This window comes from Notechis scutatus, chromosome 3 (genome assembly GCF_049901735.1).
Source record: "Notechis scutatus isolate UNSWTSFEM ecotype Mainland chromosome 3, rNotScu1.2, whole genome shotgun sequence".
Taxonomy (NCBI): Eukaryota; Metazoa; Chordata; class Lepidosauria; order Squamata; family Elapidae; genus Notechis; species Notechis scutatus.
The window spans coordinates 140,154,780-140,180,253 of NC_142011.1; the positions used below are offsets into that span (position 1 = coordinate 140,154,780).

General features: G+C 39.3%; 1 protein-coding gene across 7 annotated transcripts in view; it reads left to right on the forward strand.

The window, feature by feature from the left end:
* Nucleotides 1-25,474, forward strand: part of FARS2 (phenylalanyl-tRNA synthetase 2, mitochondrial) — a 212,660-nt gene that overhangs the window by 27,308 nt on the left and 159,878 nt on the right. For 4 of the 7 annotated variants that reach the window (XM_026676648.2, XM_026676651.2, XM_087961246.1 and 1 more), the window contains exons 2-3: nucleotides 12,511-12,663; nucleotides 20,510-21,142. The exons of 1 other annotated variant lie outside the window; for it this stretch is intronic. In XM_026676648.2, coding sequence (XP_026532433.1) covers nucleotides 20,528-21,142 — 615 coding nt within the window. In that variant the 5' untranslated portion in view covers nucleotides 12,511-12,663; nucleotides 20,510-20,527. Of the gene's footprint in view, nucleotides 1-11,297; nucleotides 11,328-12,510; nucleotides 12,664-20,509; nucleotides 21,143-25,474 lie in introns of those variants that run through there. 2 more of the 7 variants (XM_087961245.1, XM_087961247.1) reach the window with 1 other exon arrangement.

Consider the following 25,474-nt stretch of genomic DNA (forward strand, 5'->3'; position numbering starts at 1 on the left):
ACAGCAGCCTGTTGTTCTTCCTGAATGTGAGTTCCACTGCATTAGGTCTTCTCATCCGAGAGACATCCCATGCTCTACTTAACAATCCATGAGGTTGCTTAACCGCCACATTGGGGAGAGCCGGGATTAGGGTTATTAAGTGAGATGATTGTATTGGTGCCTTGCTTATTGGCCTTGCGGGCTCCCTTATGGTCCTAAGTCAAAGACTACCTATTCAAGTTGCTTAAGCTACATGCAGTAGATATTTGCTTGTACTCCTTAGTTCTGCTTGTGACTGATACGATACGTAGATTCTAATGGCCATGTTTGTTCTTTAAAAATAATGACCACATTTAGGAGACCCGTGTGCTCATGAGGGAAGAATACAAAGGGATTTTTTTTTGTGTGTGATACAATTCCATCAAAATAAGTAAGAGAATAAGTAGACGGGCATGAAATGTTTTTGACATTTTTATTTTATTCAGACCGTCACCCTTCTTTATTCTTGTTTAGGGATAACTTGCTGGTTTTATCTGGTATAAAACTTTATGCCTTTTTACCTGGCAGAAAAAGGCCCTAGTTACTGGTAGGACAAAGGCTATGTTAAAAACCATAACCTAATCTGACAGGAGGAAAGTTCAAAAGTAATGCCATCATCAGCTGCCTCCTGTCCAGTTCTACCTGTTGCTGCCATGTTCACCGCACTTAGCATCACCATTCTATCACGGGGCTTCTTTTGTGGCACCTACTTTCACACTGGAGTAGTTGGGCCTCCATTTGTTCATCATCCAGGGTCTCCATTCACATCCCACTGAGGGTCTCCCTTTGTGTGCTGGTCTGGGGTGGTACTTTCATGCATGAGGCTTCTTTTGCAAAATATTGGTGTTTAGATTGGTGTAGTTCCCAAAACTCAAGAGGCCAAGTCCTTGACAAGACTCATAATGCTTAACTAGGTTTCAGTAATACGTGATACATAATATGTACTTCCATCTGCCACTAGGTTGTAAATAAGTGTGGTCTTATTCTGGACAGACTTGGTCCAGAATAAGACTTGACTATCTTGGAGTCCAAGGCATTCAACAATCCAAACAATTGGGTGAAGAGTAGCATAGCTGGTTCAAGAGTACTGATCTGTGGGTTCCCTTTATATGTGTTCTGACCAAGGCTTCCTGAGACAGTAACAATCACACGCTGTTTCCAAAACCCTTTTTAATTTCAACAGCTGTGAATTATATGCATTCACAGTCTGTAATGAGTCCCAAACAGTTTAAGAATAGCCCGGCAGAAGTCTGCCACAGTCTTTCGGGATAAGGCTGAGAAGCACCCACCTTTATCTCCCTTGAAATGCTGCCAACGACTAAATTGGCAATTAGCTGTATAAGGCCAAACAGAGCACAAAGTCAACACGGAGCTTCAGATTTTAAACCGACCAGAATGAAGAAAGTTGCTTCCTGCAAAGGCTCATGTCCCTTTGCTCCTCTTTTATGTCTTATGGGAGGGGCCAGTCATCTCCGAGCCTTACTCCCGAGTTGCCCCTTTTGTCTTAACTGTTCTTGCCTTCTGACAGCTTTGCACAAACACGCATTGGGAACAGGCTCCTGTTCCTCTGTCTCGCTGATGTCAGATTCTAGAGGCTCCGGAGTCAGCACATACCTCTTAGATGGCCCTGGCACCATCTCTGTGTCGGACGCAGATCCCTCGTCCGAGACCTCCCCAGATTCCAGGACTGGCCCATGTTCCTCCCCACTGTCTGACTCTGCTGCCAGCTCCGCAGGCCGCCGGCAGACCATAACAATATGCTCTTATAACACCATAGACAGTGATCCCTGCCATATCATTGTCTCTACGTCACAGTTGTGGTATGGATTCCCATCCCCCACTTGAGCATCTTAGTGTAATGCTCCTCCTCCAACTTCCCATATAGTATCCCAGCGGAATCAATTCTGGATTCCAAGGTGACAGTTGTTCTGCTGTTTTAGCTAATCTTAGAGCTGCTCAACATCCAAATACATTGACATTCCCAATTTACATCTTACCTGTACCAACCTAGTATCACATCTTATCATGTCAATTTTTCTCCGTCAGGTGCATCCCAGCCATTGCTGCATCCATGGGTGGGTGGGTGGGGGCGGAGAGTGTAGTCTCACTGTGACGTAGAGACCCTTGTCTGTTGCTTTGAAAATCTAGTCCAAATTCTGTTCTCTTCTTTTTTGCAATATCTCTGGTTTGATGGATCCAGTGGGCTCAAATAGTTTACTTATTCTTCTCCAGCATCAACACAATTTCTGTCCTCCGGCCTAGTCAGCTATCCCCCCAAATTAGAGAATACTAAATTGACTGTTATTGCAGTCAATTTGGAGCTGTAGTAGGCTCTGGAATGCATTCTGATTGTGAAACTATAATGGAAAAGCCTAACGATTCTGAATTGCTGTGGAAATTTCCACTTTGTGCAATGTCACGAGCTATTCCTGTAGAGAAATATATTTGCTTTTTGGAAAGGCACTACAAGAACAAATTTGTTTGTGATGCTATGTTCCCTCTCGTCTCCTTTCTTCACATGTACTGTCTGCCTGACACCCTCAAGATGATACTGGGCGGGTTGGCGGGGAGAACATTCATTTCACTCAGTGTGATTCAGGGTTTACTTTCCACTTAGTGCTTTGTGTGACAAGTTGTTGGCACATCCAGTAGGTGGTGTTTAGTTTGTATAGAATTAAATTTCTAAATTGGGGTGCTGCTTACAAGTTATGGAGAACAGTTGTTTATATTCTTTCTGCATACTTGTTTTGAAACTAAAAATAGGAAAGACAGCCTTATGTTTAGTGTTTAAGAAAATGGAAAACCAGCTTTGATAATCAAGTAATATGATTAACAACACATTGCATATAATTAATGCCAAACTTATGCATGTCTTCTCGGAAATGCTGCTGCGTTAAATGGGGCTTACCCTAAAAGGCTACTGCAGTAAAGGTTCTTACCAGCTGCCAGGCATCTGGCATATTCTAGGTAAATTCTAGTTTCTTGAATATTCAGATTCTAATCCCAAACTTTCCAACAGTAAAGGCTGACCTTTCTGTGGGAGTGGAGGGCCACCCATGCCAATCTTAAAACCACTAAAATGAGCAGTTTCTCAAAATTTTCCTTCTGTTGCAGGAATTCTGTATATGGGACTTTTCAATGCTTGGTGAACAACTTGGCAGATCTTTTATTTTAGTCCTTTAAAGAATCTAATATATTGAGATCCTCGAGTACTGTGGTTTTTTTTAAAAAAAACACCCATGGTTTTCTGCTGTGAAACTTGTTTCACAGAAGACCAATTGATGATATAAATAATGTAGACATGAAACTGAGTACATAAGAATGTTTAAAAGATCCTGGCAACACAAGAGGACGAAGCACAATTATTACAATAAAGATTCCTGAATCCAGGCAAAGGGGTAAATGTGAAAAAGAGACTCCGAGTAATGCCATCAGAATGAAGGTAGATATAAATTGATCTGGCAATTATGTTGGCAGACTTTGGCAGACCCCACTAACAATAAAGATCTCTCCAGAAATCCAGGTTCTTGTTTCTTCAGTTTGCCTGCCTCAGAGAGCTTGATGATATGGCACAGATCTGGAATCTGATCACTAATTGAATGCATATCAAATGCGTAGCAAGTGAAAAACATACACAGTTTCAATCTAGAACATTATACACCATTTTCTGGTGCTTTCTTTAGCGTTTAGGATGGCATCTATTGGACTAGTCTTTTCCTTTTTTATTGATGGGTTTCAAAACAAACCGGGTGCATAACTGTTTGTTTTTTAAAGAATTTGTCTTGGGGACCATAACAGCGTTCTTGAAAATAATGATGGTGCTGCAACCACACTTTGTTTTAGAGCATGCTTGTGCTGCAAATTTATTTAAAAATGTTCTGTTCAAAAAATTATGACAACATCTCAGGAGGAGCCAGGAGATGAGTGAACCCCAAGGGAGATGTTTGTAGTCAAATTTATAGTTTTCCTTTCATAATATTTTAGCTTAGCTGGTCTTGCATAGTGTATGTTAAAGTGAGATAACTCTACACTTGCTGTCTGAGAGTCTAGAGTACGATGCACTTACAGATGTATCTCGGTACTCATCGCTAACTGCTTGTCAGAGGTGGAATGAGTACCGAAAACAATGAGTACTATACAAACTTTTCTGTAAATAAAATGTACTGAGTTACAAGGTAGCTGACACCGACAAGTTCTAGCTTATTCACTGAGTACCAAAACAAAGAATACCAGGACAAAATTTTTGCGTTAAAATGTGTTGAGTACTAAATTTGATGAGTTTCAAAGCAGTTGAACAAGATATGTCAACCAAGTACCTTCTTAAGATGTATGATGTTCCGAGTAGCGCAGTTTTTTGAAGTTCTGCTGGTGTTATTGCAGAAAGCTGCAATTTCTTGATGTATTTTATAAAATTCTTGGACATGGTGTCAAGTGCCCCGATGACAATGGGTATCACTGTTACATGTTTCATCCATAATCGCATAGTTTCGATGGCCAGGTCATGATATTTTGGGTTTTTTTCCAGTTCTTTTTCTTCGACTCTGGCGACTCCTGGTACTGCGATATCAATAAATTGTATGTTTCAGTTTTCGACTACTGTGATATCTGGTGTGTTGTGTTCCTAATGTCGATCCATCTGTATTCGAAAGTCTCACAAGATCTTCACCTTCTCATTTTTGATAACTTTTTCCACTTTATGTTCCCATGACTTTTTGGATACAGGTAAGTCATATTTTTTACATGATGACCAGTAGATTAATTTAGAAACTCGGTCGTGTCTAGCTTTGTAATCAGTTTGGGCAATTTTGCTGCATTCACATATTAAATGTGAAACAGTTTTGACTTTGTCGTTGCAAAATTGGCAGTTTGGATTGTCAGTAAATTTTTGTATCTTTGGTTTCATGGCATTACTTTGTAGTGCTTGTTCTTGTTCTTATTAATTAATATCTCTTTTATTCATTAAACATGAAACTCATTCAACTGAACATTTAAAATATATCACAAATATCAAATACTGGCACTGATGATTGATACAAGTTGCTGCCAGCATCCTAGGTATCAACCAAGTATCTTCTTAAAATGTATGATATTCCCAGTAGCACAGTTTTTTGCAGTTCTGCTGGTGTTATTGCAGGAAGTTGCAATTTCTTGATGTATTTTATAAAATTCTTGGATATAATGCCAAGTGCCCTGATGACAGTGTGTATCACTGTTACATGTTTCATCCATAATTGTGTATTTTTGATGGCCAGGTTGCGATATTTTGTGATTTTTTTTCCAGTTCTTTTTCTTCAACTCTGGTGTCTCTTACTACAGCGATATCAATAAATTGTACACTTCGGTTTTCAAGAACTGTGATATCTGGCGTGTTGTGTTCCAAATGACGATCTGTCTCTATTCAAAAGTCCCCCAAGATCTTCACCTTCTCTGGTTTTTTTATAAATTATTATTGTTGTTGTTGTTGATCATATAGTCAGCCAGATGTCTGGGCCAGATGAATTTGATATTTTTAACTATAAGTCCTTCTGAAAGACTTAGGACAAACAGATGTTGTTAATAGATATCATCACAAAATGTAAGCTGTTCCAAGTAAAGCTGCCTTATGCAATTAACTGATGGTGATTTTATCAAGGCTGGTGGTGTTCAAATGGTGTTCCAGATGTTTTGAAATTGCACCCAAGGCACTTACTACTATTGGTTCTGTCCTTGCTTTCTTTTGTCACTGTGGTTCTACTTCTGTTCAAAGGTCTCTTTATTTTGTGATTTTCTCCATTTCTTTCTCTTCTATTCCGCTGTCTGCAAATACTTTTACATCCACTACCCAGACTCTTTTGTCTTTCATATCAGTGGTTAAGTTTGAAGTGTTGTGTGACAGTGTTTATCCGTTTGAATTCTAAAGTCCTAGAGCATTTTAGCTTCTTCATTTTTTATTAATTTGTCTATTTCATGGATCCCACTGGTTATTATTATTTTGCAGCTCCGAAAATTAAAGAGCAGGTATTTCTTGGCATGGCTCTTGGCAGTAAAATTTATTTATTTATTGTCTTATGTATAGATTTATTGTGGCATTTCAGTAATTCAGTTTCTTCCCATAAGTCTTGTCTAGTAGCAGTTGATCAGTTTGCCGTGATAGTGATAGGCCAGAGTAGAGCTCCTTTGAAAGCACTGTAAATATCATTTATCACCATTAAAGTACTAAATGCTAGTGTTCATGGATAATTTCTTGGTATTTCCGGGGATCCCTGTCCCATCTGATTTTTACTTTTTTATAGTTCTTTACCCATAGATGCATATATAATGAACACAGGGAAAGTGAAACTTAAAGCACTTGCATGTATAATGTTTTTGCACTTCTCATCGGTTTGATAAGCATTTTAGAATATAAAATTGGTAGGCTGGTGGTATGCAGAGCTTTATTTGGAAGTGTGCCCAAAAGGAAAAAAAAAAAAGTGGTAGAAACATTACTGTGGGAGTGTTAAGGAGCAATTTCACTATTTTGCAGTTAGATGTACCCATGAGGACAAACATTTTATGAGCAGGCAAATCCTCTAATGATTTTCAATTTTTGTGGCATACTCTCTACATACTAAATGTGCCCATTAGCAAAAAAAAAGCTTGCTTGCTTCTAGATTAGAAAAATCATGCAAATAATTATTCTGTAATTATATTTTTGTAAAATATTAGATAAAGGTATTATCAGGATTAATGCAAGATTGTATATCTGCATGTTGTTTTCCCATCATTCTTTTTATTAGTCCAGCAGCAGAATGTTAAAATAGTGTCTCATTTTTCTAAGCACAGAATTTAAAAAGTGTATACCGTGTTTTCCCGAAAATAAGACCGGGTCCTATTTTTTTGGGGGGGATACCAAAAAACCCATTAGGTCTTATTTTCAGAGGATGTCCTATTTTGTGCCCGCCCACCCACTTCCTCCCACCATCTGCTTGCCCACACCGCAACAGCTTACAGGGCTTCCCAGGGCAAACACACTTTTCACCCGGATGAAGAAATGACAGAGACTTGAAGCTTCAGACATTTTGGAACAGAGCTAAGCGCGTTGGGATCACCTGCCTCCCCCCCACGCCTCTTCCTTCGCTGCACACTTTTCACCCACAGGGAGACAAAGCTTCATCTCTTTGCAAATGGGAGCTTTGAAACTGAGCTTATCACTCCATTTCAAAGCATCTTGTTTGCAAGCAGACGAAGCTTTGAGCCTCTGTCATTTCTCTGTCTGGGTGAAAAGTGTTTGGGTGCCTATGGGGACTTGGGAACAGAGCAAATTGCTCCCTTCCCAAGTGCCCCATAGGCATCCAAATACTTTTCACTTGAAGGGAGACAACGCTTTGTCTGCTTGCAAATGGGATGCTTTGAAATGGAGTGATTAGCTCCTTTCAAAGCATCCCATTTGCAAGCAGACAAAACTTTGTCTCCCTGTGGGCAAAAAGTGTACAGCGGAGGCAGGCGGAGGCAGGAGGGAGAGGCAAGCGATCCCAACGTGCTGCCCACTCCATTCCCACCATCTTTCGGCTAGTTCGCGGCCACAACTGGATCGCCTACCTTCCCCTCCCCCGTGCCTCTGACTTCACCTGCTGTCGGTGCCACCATGCAAGCCTCCCCCAAGGTTCCCGTGAACCAGGCAGCCACATAGCATGTCTGGATCACCTGTCTCCCCCTGCCTCTGCCTCTGTGCTCGGACTTACCATATCTGCGCTGTGCCAAAGGCTGGTGGGCTGTGGCTGCTGCCAGACCTATCGACCCCCACATGCTCGCTGCCTTGTGCTGGCCATGCCCATCCCTGGGCTTATTTTTGGGGTAGAGCTTACATTACCCCAAAAAATCAGGCTAGGGTTTATTTTCTGGTTTGGTCTTATTTTGGGGAAATACAGTAGTTAGCTCTAAGAAGTAAATAAGATAACGGCAGAACATAAAGTCAACTCCAATCTTGATTTTTTTTTTTTTTTTGTTAACTATCTTTCTTAGGCTGATCTGGCTCATGTGAAGGTGACAAATATTTGAAAAGCCTGGAGCTTTACTGTTTTCAGTATTTTAATTAGATATAATACTCTTAATGCCACAATTATTTCTATTGTTTGAACATACTCTGTAAGATTTATTGGCTGCTAAGTTTCTAGTAGCATCCCGCAAACGGAGCCTGTCTAAAAACACTCAGATCCTTTGTGAATATCCTTTAAGCTACTGTTTTCTCTTGTCACTTCTCCTCCTCAGTTATGAGATCCATAATTGGCATGAATAGCCAATTAATGAGAAGCTTTAGTTCTAAAGTTGAATGATGATGGGGGATGTATCTATTGCATTGTGCTTGGCATTGTGTTGAGAGAAGTGGACCTGCCACTTCCAGCCATTTGCAATAATTGCAGATATTAGATGCAGACTTATGGGATGGTGGAGGGCGTAGTCTACAAAATTAGTAGCACCTAGTTTAAACCAGCCTTCTATAGCAAAAGTGGCTCTTTCTTTCTTTTCCAGATAGAGAATAAAGAAGATGACTTTAGTGGAAATATGTAAGAACTGTTACCTAGGCCTTTTTTTTTAAAGTCCCATGCCATGAGATAATTTCCAGAAGCAACTCAGACAGATGTCTTTCTGGTTCATTGAATAAGAAGTCGGAGGAGACAGTATAGCACAAGGAGAGTTGCAAGATGCTATTATTACAGCCAAAACCAATAAAGGTAATTTTAGCCTTTTGGTGGAATTGCTTTCCTGGTCTGGTCTATTTAGTGGGTGGGGAGAGGGGGGGTCATAACAACACAGAATTTGCCAGAGTCTTTCTTTGAAAACTTTGTGTGCAAGTGTTGCCTAGTATGTAGCAGTACAGTCATGTTTCCAATCAGATATTGTGCTTTTGCCAATTGGCAGCATAGTTTAAGCATTGCACAGTTTTAAAGAACACATTTAGTTAAGCCACTAAGAGACAGTGGAATACCCAAAGTGGTTTATTTTTCCTGCTATTAACAAAGGTAATCTTTTCCCCATATTCAAACTATTTGTTGTGACATATTGATATGGTTTTCTGCCATTTTGAAGTGGAAATATGTAGAAAGAGTAGTATAAATCCAAGCATAGGCTTAATAAACAAATTACTCTCCCAGGAAAATGAAAACAGACATCTCTGCTCCAGCCATGTGTATTCCCAACCCACCAGGTACACTATTCAGAACCCTCCCAAACGTTACATAGCCCTGTGGGAAGACAGACTACCTGAGCAGAAGACTGTGTGCTTCTTCCTCCCCTCCCTTCTTGGCCCTCCCTCATTGTCAGAACAACCCAGCTGCCAATCACCTCCCAACTGCCAATCAAACAGCATTGATGGGCAGACAGAGGAGAATGAGACAAGACAAAATGGCTGCCCGGCAGCTCTGTTGCCACAAGCCTTTCAACAAAGAATAAATAGAGCCAAAAGCTCAGGAGTCAAATAATGAGGCAAACTGCCTTGATGAGAAGAGGTCATCAGAGAAAAGGCAGCAGCTGAGAAAACTGGGAGAGAGGGATGTGTATTTCCTTCCCTCAAGACTGATATGAGGAAAATGGTCTTCAAGTGTTTCCCTCAGATAGAACTGAGATTTGGAAGAAGAAGAAAAAATCAAGCCCAGTCAGGGACAGACAAGGAGATGAAAGAAAAGTAAAAACTTTTGACAGAACAGAAATAGAAAGCAGAACCCAAAACAGAAAAAGAGTTTTATTGTTAAGATTCATTTCTACAGTAGTTATAGATATCCCAAAGGTGCAGGTTATACTCAGGCTAGTCCCAACCTATTTATGAGGGAATTCACATATTTTGAACAGCTCTTAGTAAAAAAAAAACATTTAACATAATTCCTATCACACTCAACACCAGACAAATTCAATATATAGAGTCGGAACAGAGATCAACTATTGCAGACCAACTAGCGGAAGAAAAGGTAAAGCAAAGGTGGCTGAGCATTAAAAAAGATAGATGTTGGGAAAGACTTAACAATTGTTAAATGATCATTTATATTTTTTTGCATGGCTATTGTACAAACATGAATGCAGAATTGGATGTGAAGGCAACAACATACTACAGTAGTCCTCGACTTATGACCATTTGCTTAATGACATTTTGTGTTGGAATGTATTTTGCATTTCAACAACTACAGAAGTATTCAGCCAGTAGATGGCCGTATTTGTAAGTTTGCTAGGTATAATCTATGATATATACCCATGATGGCGAAACCTATGGCACGCAGAGCCATTTGTGTGGGCATTCAAGCCCCAGGCAAACGTACCTCACTGCACATGCATGTGCCTTCCAGCTGATTTTTGGTCCTTTTTCAGCCTCCCAGAGGCTCGAGAGAAGCCTCTGCAGCCTTTGGAGGCCAAAAAAGAGGCCCGTTTGGTCGCTTCCTGTATTTCTCAAACAGCCAGAGTACAAAGCATTTCTGGCTGGCACTTCCAATACCGTTAAGCCTCTGTGCCACTGCGTCCCCTTTTCCTTTGGTATCCTCCATTACAAGTGAAATATACAAATCCCTCTTATTAAGCTTCAGTCAGATTTAACTGTCTTTGTGCAATGCATAACTTCCAGGCTCTCATTTACAATTGAAAGTTGAATGAGATCTCATTTAATCATTGATCATAGTTTATAACCCAGCTTCTTAACACTAATAATTCTGCCAAACCCTTGTTGGTTCACAAGGATTTCTAGGTGTCATTGAATATATCTAATAAATATACCCAGGACATTGCATTGACTAGCAGTGTGTCCAGTCTGTCTCTGCAGTCTAATTACTCATTTCCTTTCTTTGGTCTGAACTAACAAACTAATTCAGCTGTTATCCTCTTCTCCATTCCTGGGGAAGACTGAAAGCTTGTAAGGGCTAGTCAACTTCTCTCAGTAAAGAAAAAAAATAATTCTTCTTTTACACACCCCATAAGTCTTTAAATGGCTCAGCAATCATGGCTTTTTCTTTCTTCCTTACTCTGATTCTCTCCTCCAAACTATAGCCTAGTTTTAACATAATGTATTTTAGAATAAACACAACTTTTCTCCATATGACAATGAGAAATTTAGTGAGCTCAATGAAGAATCCCAGGCATTTCTGTTGTAAAGTGTGATGGGGTTGACTTTCTGCATCTTGCTTGTTCAGTGACTGAAGTTACTATCGTGCTGAAAAATAACTTTACAGACAATTTATAACCATTTATGACCTTCACGGCATTCCTTAGTTATGTGATCACAATTACAGTCAGTATACATTGTCCCATGCCTGACCTGTTTTTTCTTCTCCTCTTCAGCACAAACAGATTGGAGAGGAAGGAGTAACAAGAGAGTAAGCTGTTTGCTCTTCTACTACAATGAAAACAATGTAATCATGCCAGCAGTGGGACACAGTCAGGCAAAGGATAGATTTGTCTACAGAAATCCCTTGCTTTCTTCCCCATTCAGAACAGAGAGATTTAGAGAGAAAGGGATTTCAAGAAAATAAGTTGTTTGCGTAGTGCAGGGGTAGGGAAGCTTGGCTCTTTTATCACTTATGGACTTCAACTCCCAGAATTCCTCAGTGAGCCATAAAAGGTTCCCCATCCCTGGCCTGCTGGTTTTTCAGTTGTGGGGGAAATCAATTTTTGACTTGAATGGGACTGTTTAATATACAAATGTAGGACATACATTTCATGCCTAAGGCGGCCATACGTCTTCAGAGTTGAATTTTTATATAATTGAACTCCAAAAAGAATTCTGGATGACTGATGATGATGATAAGAACAATTTTATAAAATGAGTAGACAATCTGGAACTCTTCGGTTGTTTTGAATTCATCTTCACAATTTTCTGCCCGTGTCCAACCTAGCTAGAGTTGATGGAAATTGAAATTGAAAACATCTGAGTGGCTTCAGGAATACTTATCCTTTTTATAGATATTTTATGGCACAGAACTGCTTAGCTGTGCAAGATATGCATGTTTCATATGAGCATAATGAGTTCTGTCTTTCTTTTATACTCCTCCAAACGTGTTTAAGGTGGTTAAATATAAAATGAGTCAGAATTATAATTATACAAATTAATGTAACACATTTTATAAAAGCATATATGCGTGAGAATATCTTTGCCTACCAATAGAAGGAAGTTTGGAAAGATCTTAATTGAGAAGGCATTCTCTCACATTTCATAAAATGTGATAGTATTGCTAATAGGATCAGAGGAAGAATCTTGTTCAAAATCGTACGGCTAGGCATACTAAGCCACCCCTTCCTTTCATAAGAGAAAATAGTCTCTGCATTACTTTACTAGCTGTATATAATAGCAATAGCACTTAATACCTAGTGTTGCATCAAAAAATAAAACTAGTAACCAGCAAATCTGTTTTAATGAGCTTGCTGCAAAGTCAATATTCATGTTTTGATCCCAGTTAGCTGTTTAGCTGCAGCACTCTGCAAAATTCCTAAACAATTTTCCAAATGTGGTGCCTTGTAGAGTGCATCAATATAACTCAAAGCATTGTTTTCATTTTACAGGTGAGAACCCGATGCTGAAAAACAGCAACCTGGCCGAGATCACTTTGCAGTTCTCAAAAAAATAACATGGTGTATGCAGGCAATTTGAGTGGAGTTCAAATGGGACTTGCATCCAAGAGAGTAGAAGCAAAACTAAGTCTTTCATATCACTAGGTGAGCATTCTAGTGACTAAATTATATTAACTAAGAGATACTCTTTTATGTTGTTCAGTACCGTATTGAAGAAGCCCCTGCTATTGAACTGTAGCAACTAAAGAAGCTCAGGTGTTCAAAAATTGTGGAATATTTTTCCTATTCTACAATTTATGGGAAGTTCCAAGGAAAGTCACAACAATAATTATGAGAAATGAAAAAGAAAACCTATTTCCTTTTAGAAAGATTAATGCAGAAAAAAGTATCACTGATTTCCTTTTTTAAGGTTTATAGCATACTTTACACTATCAATGGCTTTGACCTGAATAAATTACTGTATCTTCAAAGCCAGCAATATATTAGTCTGACAGTATACTAGCATGCAGTTTTGACTGACTGAAAAAAATTGCAAAAAGACCTAACTTACATATGCTTAGTAATCTTGGTAGTGTAAAATTTCTTTTGGGACTGTTAGTACTGAGCGTATGGACAGCTCCTCTCCTCTCCCAAATTCTTCACAGCCATGTTCTCCTATTTTGTGCTCAGGGATATTAAGTAAATACATCATTTTGGCATATCTTGGGTGATTTGCAGATTTTTTCCCAACAAACTGGAAAGAAGCTTACTAGAACCGCAACTGAAATGGGCATATAATGTAATGAGTATTGTACTTAAATTAAAAAAAAACAAAACCCTAATTTTCTTGAACGCATGAAAAAAGAGGTGGTTATTTGGGTTCATAAATGTTCCTTATATCAAGGCATTATCATTTGCTCATTTTCAGATATTAAATTTTAATGACTTGGAGCATTATGGCTCATTTACATAACTTTATACATCTGAATCATCGCTTGCACGAAGTTTATATTTATCTATGAGGATCTGGTTGCAGCTGGGGTTTTCCTTAAGGTCATGAAATATTAGCCAATAACAGTGTATCTTTGTGATTGAAACAGGTTTTAACTACTAGACAATGGTGGAATGGCCATCATTCTCAAAGACGGGGCTATTTAAGCTAGTGAGTGTAGAACATTTATCAGATTGATAGATCTTACTTTTTCTGTTTTGAAATGAACATGGAAATTATGTATGCTGATTCCAATCCCTTTAGGGAGGAAGAAGGATTTTAAAACCGTAGATATAAACCAGGATCTGGTCTGTTTTTACTCTGTCATTCGGAAGCCATGGGTAGATAGACCTTCACTGATTTAAACCTGATTAATTGTGTGCTAGCATGACTGAATCCTTTGGCAATATTCCTTTCTGGTGGATGCATCCTACTGCCTCCCCTTCCTACCCCCATCCAATGGGCTCCCGTTGAAAAGATTTTTGCTTGGGCCACCGTCTTTTTCTCCTTCAGTAAGTAAATAATTTCTGATCTGAAAATTAGGATGTTTTTAGGGCTTTCATATCTGGGCTACAAAACGTTAGATGATCTTTAAGGGAGTTTTTTTGTTTAATCTGTTGATAGCTATAGCTATAACTTCGCTAATAGTCATCTGGAGCTCTATATTTTAACCTCACCTTTCAATAATTGAGAAGTCTTTGACTCAAATTCTAAATGTATTAAACTTCATTTTTAAAAAAGAAACAGATTTTTTTTCTTAATAGAAATTTAGCTTGACCTTTTAAGGCAGTGATACTTTTGATACTTTAAAAAAACACCCAGAACCTTAAAAATAGTTGTCAGGCTGATTTATAATAAAACCAGTAAAATAAAATAAAATGTGATGTGATAATTAAAATTACCCATCAGTTTAAACAAATTCAGACTTGGAACAGTAAAAAAAAACAAAAGCAAGGCATTTTTAACTCCTGGGAGAGTGAAGAGTTCTGGCATTAATAAAATATAGCCGTTAGCTGGTTGTCCCGCTCAAAAGAAATTCTATAAATTAGATATAAGCTACACAGAGGGAAGGTTGCCTCTCTATTGTTTGTCATTAATAATTTCACATGGCATACAGAGAAAAGCAGATTATTTTAATGAGGAGACAATTAACATGGGGGTAGGTATCCCTTTAACTTACCATGTCACACATTGCATAGAGCTTTAAAAGAAAGCATTAATTTATTGGTTTGGAAATTGACTGTAAGTAGTGACACACAGTGGATTAAGCTGACCAAATACGATCTGTCTGGCCAAGTTAATTAGCCTCAGGTAAATTGTATAAGTCACTGCTTCAGAAAGCATAGTGACAGCACAAAGTTAGATCTAGGGCCATTTCATAATACGGACATGATCCATTAGGAGGACTTGAGATATTCTAGAATAGGTTGAAAACAATCTTCTTGGGCAGTTGATCCATCTATTTTGTCAGGATTGATCAGTATTATCTGTCACTCAGAACATCAGTTCCATACTTTGGTCCCTTTACATAATTTATATGGAAGCAGGAAGTGTGTTTTCTTGCTTTGCTTCTCCTTATCTCAGCTTTTCAGTTTCAATGCATTTCTGTCAAGCAAGTTTGCCTTCCTTGGCCTTGTTTCAAAATACGTAAAGCAATCGTGGAACGGAAGGAAACATCCAACATTGAGTGTCTGGGGTGTCAATTAAAAAAATAGAAAGGAAGATATAAGTATATTTTTTAACATACCGTATATACTCGAGTATAAGTCGACCCGAATATAAGCCGAGGCACCTAATTTTACACAAAAAAACTGGGAAAACTTATTGACTCGAGTATAAGCCGAGGGTGGGAAATGCAGCAGCTACTGGTAAATTTCAAAAATAAAAATAATTAATTTGGGGAACGATCTCACTATCATGAAAGGTTTAATTGATTCACTAACCCAAAAGAAGAAGATGATGATGACAGCGGGAGGCAGGAGTCACTCTCTTCCCCTCCCTCGGAGGCCCCCTGAGTCAGGAGTCACTACCGCCGGCGCGGCCCCAGTCCCGCCGCCTCGGGAAGGGAAAGGCAAAGCGCCTTTTGCCTTTCCCTTCCCGGCTGGGGCTGTTGGGAGTCGCTGCCGCTGGAGGCCGCGACCCCACACCATTTTTTTTTCAGAGGGGAATCTGACTCGAGTATAAGCCGAGGGGGATTTTTTCAGCACAAAAAATGGGCTGAAAAACTAGGCTTATACTCGAGTATATACAGTAAGTTATCCCTACATCCAAGAAAATAAATTCTAAGAGAATATAATTTCTATTTAAGAACTAATAAAGGAAAATATATGTAGCTCAGGATTGAAATGAGGGGGTCCTTGGTGCCCTCTGAGCTTGCTGTTTTGGAGACATTTCATTAACCAAACTAGGTAACATCATCAGCACCGATGATGCTACCTAGTTTGTGTAATGAAACGTCTGCAAGAAAATAAGCAAGCTTGAAGGGCCCCTTCAATTTAAGAACCAAGAGTTTATCTTTTTGGTGAGGATTTTAAAATACACTTATTCATCCCTATTATAAATTTAGAAGATTTATGGTGTTTCTAACCAAATAAATACTGCTTTGCCACAGGAAGCAAAATGTAGGGAATAGAAGAAGACTTTTTCTCCCCCAAGTTGTATCATTCTTCTCCTGTCTAAGAGTAGAAATAGAAACTATTTAGGTAGTGTTCAAGGATACTCTGATAAATGCAGTTATTGCAAGAACTAAAAACACTGTTAAGTGGAAACCCAACAATTGTCAAGGGGAAGATACAAGCCTTATTTATAATGGAAGCTATTATTTGATTCTTCTGCCTTTTTCTCCTTGCTAGATCTAGTTCTTAACACAATATGCTACAAGATGCAGTAATCTTATGTCTTCCAACCTGGATGGTTTTAATGTAAGATTCAGCAAATACACAGAGGAAAAGCTGTTAGTGGTTATTGCTATATATTATCTCATGGATTATATGTATCTCCAGACCACAGTGGAGTGGGAAACTGTACTTTTGTGTGTTTTATACTGTTTCCTAGTATGATTTGATTGCTTATTGTACCCTATGACTATCATTAAGTGTTGTACCTTATGATTCTTGACGAATGTATCTTTTCTTTTATGTATACTGAGTATTTGCACCAAGACAAATTCCTTGTGTGTCCAACCACACTTGACCAATAAAAAATTCTATTCTATTCTATTTTGGAGTTTCTCACAGCCATCAGATTGGTAACCATGGAAAGAAAATGTTGGAATTCTCAACTTGGTGTCTCCAACTGTGTTTAACTACAAATTCCAAGATTTTTATCCAATATGACTTTTGGCATGATCCCATTGGACTTTTTTATGTGTGCATTGCATTTCCTAAGAATACCAATTATTTTGTAGTTTGTATTTTAAACTGTTAAGAATGTAGCATCAAACTTAGTAAATAAATAGCAATAGCACTTACTTATATGTTTCATAGTGCTTTATAGCCTCTCTAAGCAGTTTATAGAGTCAGCATATTGCCCCCAATAATCTGGGTCCTCATTTTACCCACCTTGGAAGGATGGAAGGCTAAGTCAACCTTGAGCTGGTTAGGATCTAAGGAATCAAATTCCTGGCAATGTGAGCAAAGTTAACCTGCAATACTGCATTCCAAACACTGCACCACCACGGCTCTTGGAAAAAGTATTTTCCATAAAACAGATAAGCTTTAGCTCATTCAGTCCCAAAGAAAAGTTTATGAAATAGTTCCATTATAATTTATACATTATTATAACATTATTCATGCTTTATGAATATATATATATATATTCCTGATAAGCCTGATGATGGCAGATGAGATTCTGCTGAAACGTTGCTACAACTTTAAAAGCACCACTACTATGACGTGGGAAAATACCCGAACAAAGCTGAAGGCCATACATGTAAGTACCCGCGAAAACTTAAGAATATATATATATATATATTTGGTTATTCGGGTTTTCTCCCGCGTAAGATTGGAATTATCTAGGCAACGTTTCGATGAAGTCTCATTCATCATCTTCAAGCTTCTGTCTTCAGCTCTGTGCTTCTCAGAGTGATGTGAGCTTGCAGCTGCTTCTTCCTTTTAACTGCTAGTGGGGGTGTGACTTGATTGGGTGGGGGCTTGGCTGTGTTCTGATTGGGTGGGGGTGTGTTCTCATTGGTTGGGGTTTTGGCTGTGTTCTGATTGGTTGGGGGGTTGGCCATGTTCTGATTGGCTGGAGGTGTGTTCTGTTCAGGTGGGGGTCAGTACATGAAGATGCAGCACGACCACGAACTCGAAGCCAAACAGCAAGATCACAGCTCACCAGCTCAAATCCCCCAGTAACTAAGACCAACCTGAGCACAACCAAGCCCCACCTGAACAGAACACACCTCCAGCCAATCAGAACATGGCCAACCCCCAACCAATCAGAACACAGCCAAAACCCCAACCAATGAGAACACACCCCCACCCAATCAGAACACAGCCAAGCCCCCACCCAATCAAGTCACACCCCCACTAGCAGTTAAAAGGAAGAAGCAGCTGCAAGCTCACATCACTCTGAGAAGCACAGAGCTGAAGACAGAAGCCTGAAAATGATGAATGAGACTTCATCGAAACGTTGCCTAGATAATTCCAATCTTACGCGGGAGAAAACCCGAATAACCAAAGATCCACATACAAATACCCGCGAGAACCTCAGAAAACAAATATATATATATATATATATATATTTCCCCCTAAATACCCTGTTTCTCCAACAATATGGCCTCCCCCAATAGGATGTCCCAGCATGTTTTATAGGCATGAAATGAAATTAAGCCCCTCCCCCCAAATTAAGGCCTATATTAAAACATGTGAAATGGGGGGGGGGGGGAATGGCAGGGGGGCTTGCTGTTAGGAAATACTTTTGTTGCACATCCGGATATGGTGCTGCCTGCGTTGACCCTGATACAAAGTGCCCCACCAACGCCGAGGTCAACATCCAAGCCATCGCCGCCCGCCCTAAGATGCAAGGGGGGGGAATTAAGTCACCCTCGAAAAGACGGTCTAGCCGTTTTTTCGGGGCTCAAAAAAAAAATAAGACCCGGCCTTATTACATGAGAAACACGGTATAATACTGCTGATAGAGTAATGACTAACAATATAATAGTAGACATGGTTTCTCAAAAGAAATTTCAAGAAACTCCCAAACAACTGTGTTTACAATTGAAATCTAAACTGATAAATCAGAAACTCCTGTTTCAAAATATGCTTTTCAAACTCTAGTGCCAGAGGGACAAATTTCATGTGGCCTTAACAATATGACTTAACAGATTTTTGACACTGAACAAGATCAATTCAAGACCAGAAGGGCATTTTTAGATATTTACTGAGATCTATGGTCCTGCAAAGTTTCCTTTCCATTCTTTGGTGCTTTTCTCTGAAAATAAGACCCAGTCTTATTTTCTTTTGTGCCCCAAAATAACCATGATGGCTTATTTTCGGGGAAACAAGATTTCAGGGTGATCAGACAGGCTGGGCACTCCGCCCCTTGGTACACACACAAGTGGTGGCATGTGCAGAGACCGATGGTATCTAGCAGCAGCTGCAGCCTGCTAGTCCCTTACTCGGCACACTCTGAAGCTGCGCAGAGCAGAAGGCACAGAGCAGAAGGCAGGTGATCCTGACATGCAGAGTGGAAGGCAGGCAATTCCGGTGTGCCACATGTGCTGCAGGCAAGCCAAGAGATGTGAAGACGAGCCTCCTGCGGCCGCCCGTCACTCTGTCCCACCACTGCTTGGCTTTCCCAAGGCCTGCACATCCAGATTGCCTGCCTCTCCTCCGCGCCTCTGCCTCTGTGTGTTGCCAGTATCACCGTGCAAAGATGAGCCTCGTGCAAAGATGCCACTCTGGCCCACTGCCGCTCGGCTTTCCGGTGGCCTGCACGGTGCATCCGGATCACTTGCCTTCCCCCCACACTTATGTCTCTGTCTGCTGCCAGTGTTTCCACACGAACACAAGCATCCAGCGGCCGGTATGTTTTGGAATATTCCATATAGATTTTTTTTTTCCAAGAAACTAAAGCTAGCAAAAATTGCATCAGCCAACTTACTCTATTTCCTAAACTGATCTTGTATACATTGACAACTAATATATATATTAGTAGTTCATGTATAAAAGATCAAAATGCTAAAGCATGTCCACCTGTTTTTGTCGTTTGCTCAGCCTCTATGTGAGGAAAGAATTTCGACTGGTATAACAAATGTTAAAAATAAAATAATAAACATATGATAAATGTACTAAAACTGGGCCGTTACCAAGCTGCTTAGCAACTTGGGAACTATATATTCTATTTAACATAGAAAATGTGTGTGGGTGTAATGTTGTAAATATTGTAGTTAATGCTATATTAGATTCTCTAAATTAGTATTCTACTAGCTGATGTTCTCTTAATTTATTGGGTTGCAAATTCCCGTCATCCCAGAACAATACTAGTATTATTATTTAAGAAATCCAGAGGATGCAACATTGAAGTTTAAATACAGTCTGATTAAAATGAAATACAATTATGTGACAAATGATTTATGAGTCATGTACAGTCTTCTGAGACCTGCCAAATTTCTGAAAAATCTCAGCATCATAAAAACTGACATTCTTAAGACACCGTAAATTACATTAACAATTACCACCGAGTTATTTGTGGGAAAATACACTGGTTTAGTTTTCCAAAAGAGAGTCTTCCAAAAGAATTCTCATTCTTTATGGTGACCCGGTGGTTAGAATGCAGTATTGCAGTCTGACTCTGCCCACATCAGGAGTTTGATCCTAATTGGTTCAAGGTTGACTCAACCTTCCACCTTCCAAGGTTGGTAAAATGAGGACCCAGATTGTTGGGGGCAATATGCTGACTCTGTAAACTCCTTAGAGAGGGCTATGAAGCAATATATAAGTCTAAGTGCTATTACTATTTTCATTTTTATACTGCAGGAAATAATAATTAGTCTGTTTGATTTTCTTCTGCTAACAGCACAAGAAGGACACTCTAATGGCTACATCCAGAAATGCAGTACAAGCGATCCATTGCATCAAAGTGGTTTTACCATGGGGACTTCAGATAAAAAGAGCTGCCAGTTTTAGCCATGCCTGCTATAAAAATATATCATCAGATTTTGCTGCCAGAGCTCTTCCTGCAAATGCAGTGGAACTTCTTGGCCATACATATCTCTCAGATAACTACAGTAATGTCACCAAGAAAATTATTTCCAAGGTGGGGAGAAACTTGCACAACCAAAGGAATCATCCTTTGTGGTTGATTAAGGAACGTGTGAAAGACCACTTCTACAAGCAATACTTGGTACGTTCTCGGAACCCACTGTTTTCCGTGTATGATGATTTGTCTCCTGTGGTCACAGTAGAACAAAACTTTGATAGACTGCTTATTCCACAAGACCATCTGAGCAGGAAGAAAGGGGATAACTACTACTTAAATCATACTCACATGTTAAGAGCTCATACATCTGCCCACCAATGGGATTTGATACATGCTGGACTTGATGCATTTTTGGTTGTGGGAGACGTTTATCGTCGTGATCAGGTTGATAGCACCCATTATCCAATCTTCCATCAAATGGAAGGAGTACGACTCTTTTCCAGCCATGAAGTAAGTCTGATTTTCTCTGATCATTAAGATAAGCTTGAATTAAAATATTATCTAGAAAAGCTTTCTCCAGTTTTACAGTCTATCGGTTTTACCCTCTCAACTAATACCCGGATTTGGCTATGGATTTTATATGTTTACCATACCTTCTACCCCGGAATTATAACTACATTTATATTTTAATATTGTATGCAGGTTATAAATTTAAAATGTATATGTGAAGTCAGGAGTAGGTGACCTTTGGTGATCCTTAGATCAGTGATGGGCTGCTGCCGGTTCGCAGCAGTTCAGGCGAACCAGTAGTTAAGATTCTGCACGGTTCGGTGAACCAGCAACCACAGGCTGGCCCCATCCCTGCTTGTTCTTCAGCCTCTTTTATGGGCTGTTTTCCAGCCATTTGGGGGCTGTTTTGGGCTGTTTTTTTGGCCATTTTCAGCCTGAAAAACAGCCTGAAAACGGCTTTGGAAATGGCCTGGAAAACGGCCAAAAAACAGGTCGAAAAATGGGCGGGGCGGGACCAGCCCGTGGTGGGATTAGCCCCAACCGGCTGAATCCTACCTCTGCCTTTGAGGCAAGTGGTCGGGAGGTGGGGCTAGGTGTGATGAGTGACATCACTCATCCAGTCACATGACCAACCAGCCATGCCTACCCAGCCAGAGAACCGGTTGTTAAGTTATTCAAATCCCACCACTGCCTTAGATGCTTTTAACTGCACCTCCTATAAATTTAGCTCAGGATAGCCATGATAAGGAACTAAAGAGTCAATAATACTTAGAAGGCTAAAAGTCTTCTATCCCAGAATTAGAACTACATTTATATTTTAATATTGTATGCAAATGCTATATGAGAAATAACTTCCTCAGCAATGCAAAACATGGAATGTACAGTATTTGATATATAATCAGCTCTGATCATCAGCTTCTGTCTTGTGACAAAACCATTACATAGAAAATTACATTGGCTAGGCTTATAATATGATTTGTTTCTTGGAGGACAAATATTTTTCCTCCTTATTAATTTCTTTAATAGAATCATGCAGTGATTTTGGCTTGATTAGATACATTTGCAATGAAACATATACTCCTGGATCATATAGTCCTAATAGTTTATGCCAAGGAAATGGTCATAGTGTCTCTCATTTTGTCTTATTTCCAAATTCATTCATTAGATGACTTTTCTCCTGAGAGTGATTGAGTTGTTATTGCTGTATATTAACATCTGATGTATTCTGAGGCAATTTTGTTAAGCACTTTGCTGGGCAAGTTCGTTTTTTTTAAGAGGATTGCACAATTTACAGTTTATAATTATATTGTTGCTGTATGGCTTTTGGAAAGTAAACGGAGGGGTTAAACTTGTTACAAAAAATTATTGGAAACATTTAAAATGTACAACTCTTATTTTATTTAAAGACCCTCTGCTTTCTCTCTTGATTATTTGAGGTTTGGAACACATTTGTCTAGTAACTGCAGAGGTGGCATTCAGCAGGTTCTGACCAGTTCTGGAGAACCGGTAGCAGAAATTTTGAGTAGTTCAGAGAACCCGCAAATATCACCACTGACTGGAGATTTTACAGTATCCTTCCCCTGCCACTCCCACCAAGCCATGCCCACAGAACCAGTAGTAAAAAAAAATTGAATCCCACCACTGACTAAGTGGAATGACTTTTCTTTTTCTAAAGACAAGAAATACACTGTGATGGGGTCTACTTGGTAAAATGTTACAAAGGTTTAAAAGAAAACAAACCAGTGACTAAAGTTTCCTGCGTGAAAAATAATGAAGGAGGGTAGTTAATGCCCTATTTTAGATTTCTTAAAGATTTGATCTTTTTGTTGATGAAAAATTACTATATGGGTTGTCCATCTTTTATTGTATAATTCTTACGAATGGTATTCCTAAAAGTTACAAAAGAATGGTATTCCTAAAAGTTACAAAAGGTATCTTAGCTGTAGAGGTTTGTAGTTAGAATTGAAAAGTAAATTTTTGATGCATACCCAGAAGTTTTTGAACATTAGCTATTGTCCTCATATCCTCTTTGGATCTTGATCTATCACGATGCCCTTTGTGGTCATATAGCATTAGCTTAAAATCTGCATGACAATTTAGGCACTGCGTTTTTCCAGGAAGCTTCCTCCTTTACTTAGTTAATGATTAGTTTGTCTAGCCGATGCTTTAAAAGAGTTAGAGATGAAACAATATATTGCTACCGTTAAGTTATATTATTGGTTTTAAACATGCATTTACCAGTTTACAACATGTTGCAAATATAAGCCTGCAGGCTTGGTTATGTTGGAACAGCTGTTCTCTATGTTGTTGCTTTTATCCTTCATTAAACACTTTGGTTTTCCTAACAAGGCATGGGAGATAGGGTCTTTTATTTCTCCCTAGGCCATTTTTCAGTAGACTGGTTTGACAATCAGAGTAAAGGTGGTGGGGCGGGCCCAGGATGGGAGACATGAATCAGAGAGATGGCAATTGTGTTGGGAGAGTAGAGAAAAGAAAAGGGAACGAAGGGGGTGGTATCCCTTCCTCTGGAATGGTGCTTGGATTGCTCTACACCCTTTCTTTTTTACACATCCATTGCTGCTTACCTGCCTACTGGGTTATATGGGCTCATGGACTTATCACTGGTAATTTTTAGCATGATCTTAAACCAACAATAGGAAAAATTATTGGATCAGTGTCTAATTGGCTTATGTGTTACTTTTGTGAGAACAAGGGTTATATGGTTAAAAAAAATTAAATACAGTAAGTACAGTGTATAATGAGAGGACCCATTCCATATTTCAAAACCATGGTATTGCTAGGGTTGCATTGAGTTTATATCAATTAACACTGATTTGGTCTCCTCATTGAACTAAGACTTAGTCCAATGAGTTTTTCAAAGGGTAAGAAAGGTATCTCTTTGGATCAGATCTCATTTTTCTGTGAAAAAACTTAATATGGCATATGTTCTCACCACATAATGGCTAGAGAAAGAGTCAAAATTGGATGAATTGTGGGACTACTTCTTGATGTTAGACTGCAATCCAGAGGTCTCTAAACTCGGTAACTTTAAGACTTGTGGACTTCAACTCCCAGAATTCAACTCCCAGCATAGCTGGCTGGAAAATTCTGGGAGAAGTCCACAAGTCTTAAAGTTGACAAGTTTGGGGACCCCTGCTATAATCAGACTCTTCTCTTTATATGCTTTGTTTTTATGGTTGTTATTAATATTTTCTTTACGAAAGCCCCCAGGTGATGGAACCCAGAGCTATTCACTATTAAATGATCGCTTGCAGTCTTCTTTTTCTGTTGCAGTTTTCCCAATAAGCCAAGGAAATAGATGTTGCTGCTTTAATGCGCTACAGACAAGTGGTATGTTAGCATTCCCATGTGTTCTGAAGGGCCTCTTTTAGAATCAAGTCCAAAGAATGACACTATCCTAGCAAAAAAAATTGAGCACTTTTTATTTTTGTAGGATATTGCTGGATATTCTAATTTGAAGGACAACTTGTATTTTTTATTTATTTTGTTTTGCTCTAGAGTGAGTTAATGAATGGGATCAATGGGAACTAAACTGAATATTTATGCCTCAGAAACATTTCTCTTAAGTCATCTGCTAGAGCAGGGGTGTCAAACTCAAGGCCCATAGGCTGGATTTGGTCCACAGGGTGCTTAAATACGGCCCTCAGGAGCCCTGTGCCTCATTTTCACCATCCATGGCATCATGGGCTGAAAACAGGCTGAAAATGGGCCGAAAAGTTGCTCAAAAACTGCTGACTGCAAGCAGCCATGGATGGTGAAAACGAGGCGCCAGGGGGGTCAAGTGTGGACCCCCTGTGTCCAGTTTTGGTCGGCAGGGTGCTGCAGGAGGCATCTGTCCCGTCCCTGCCCCCCACTGGCCTGCGGTGGAGAACTACAATGTTGATCAAGCCCTTGAAGAAATCCAGTTCGACATCCCTGTGCTAGAGCATTCCATTTAAGTAAACGCAATTATACATGTATGAAGTTAAACTGGATGGATAAAACGATGTACACCTTCACTAAACTAAACTAACCTCACCTAAAAACTACAGAACTACATTTTGTAGGTAAATTACGGAATGCAAGGAGAGTACATATTGTGGTGACAAGCTTTTATTTAATTCATGGGATAAAACCCTATCACTGACTACTACCAGTCAAGATTTATATTGCTACTGGTACCTGAGACAAGGTATCTCTCAATAGTTGGGAAGAAGGACTGGATATTCAACTGATAACTTGCACATTTGCTTCCTTTCAGCATTTTCTCGAAATAAACAACTAGACAACTTTGGCGTAGTTCAGCATGATAGTCTTATGTTGTTAAATGTC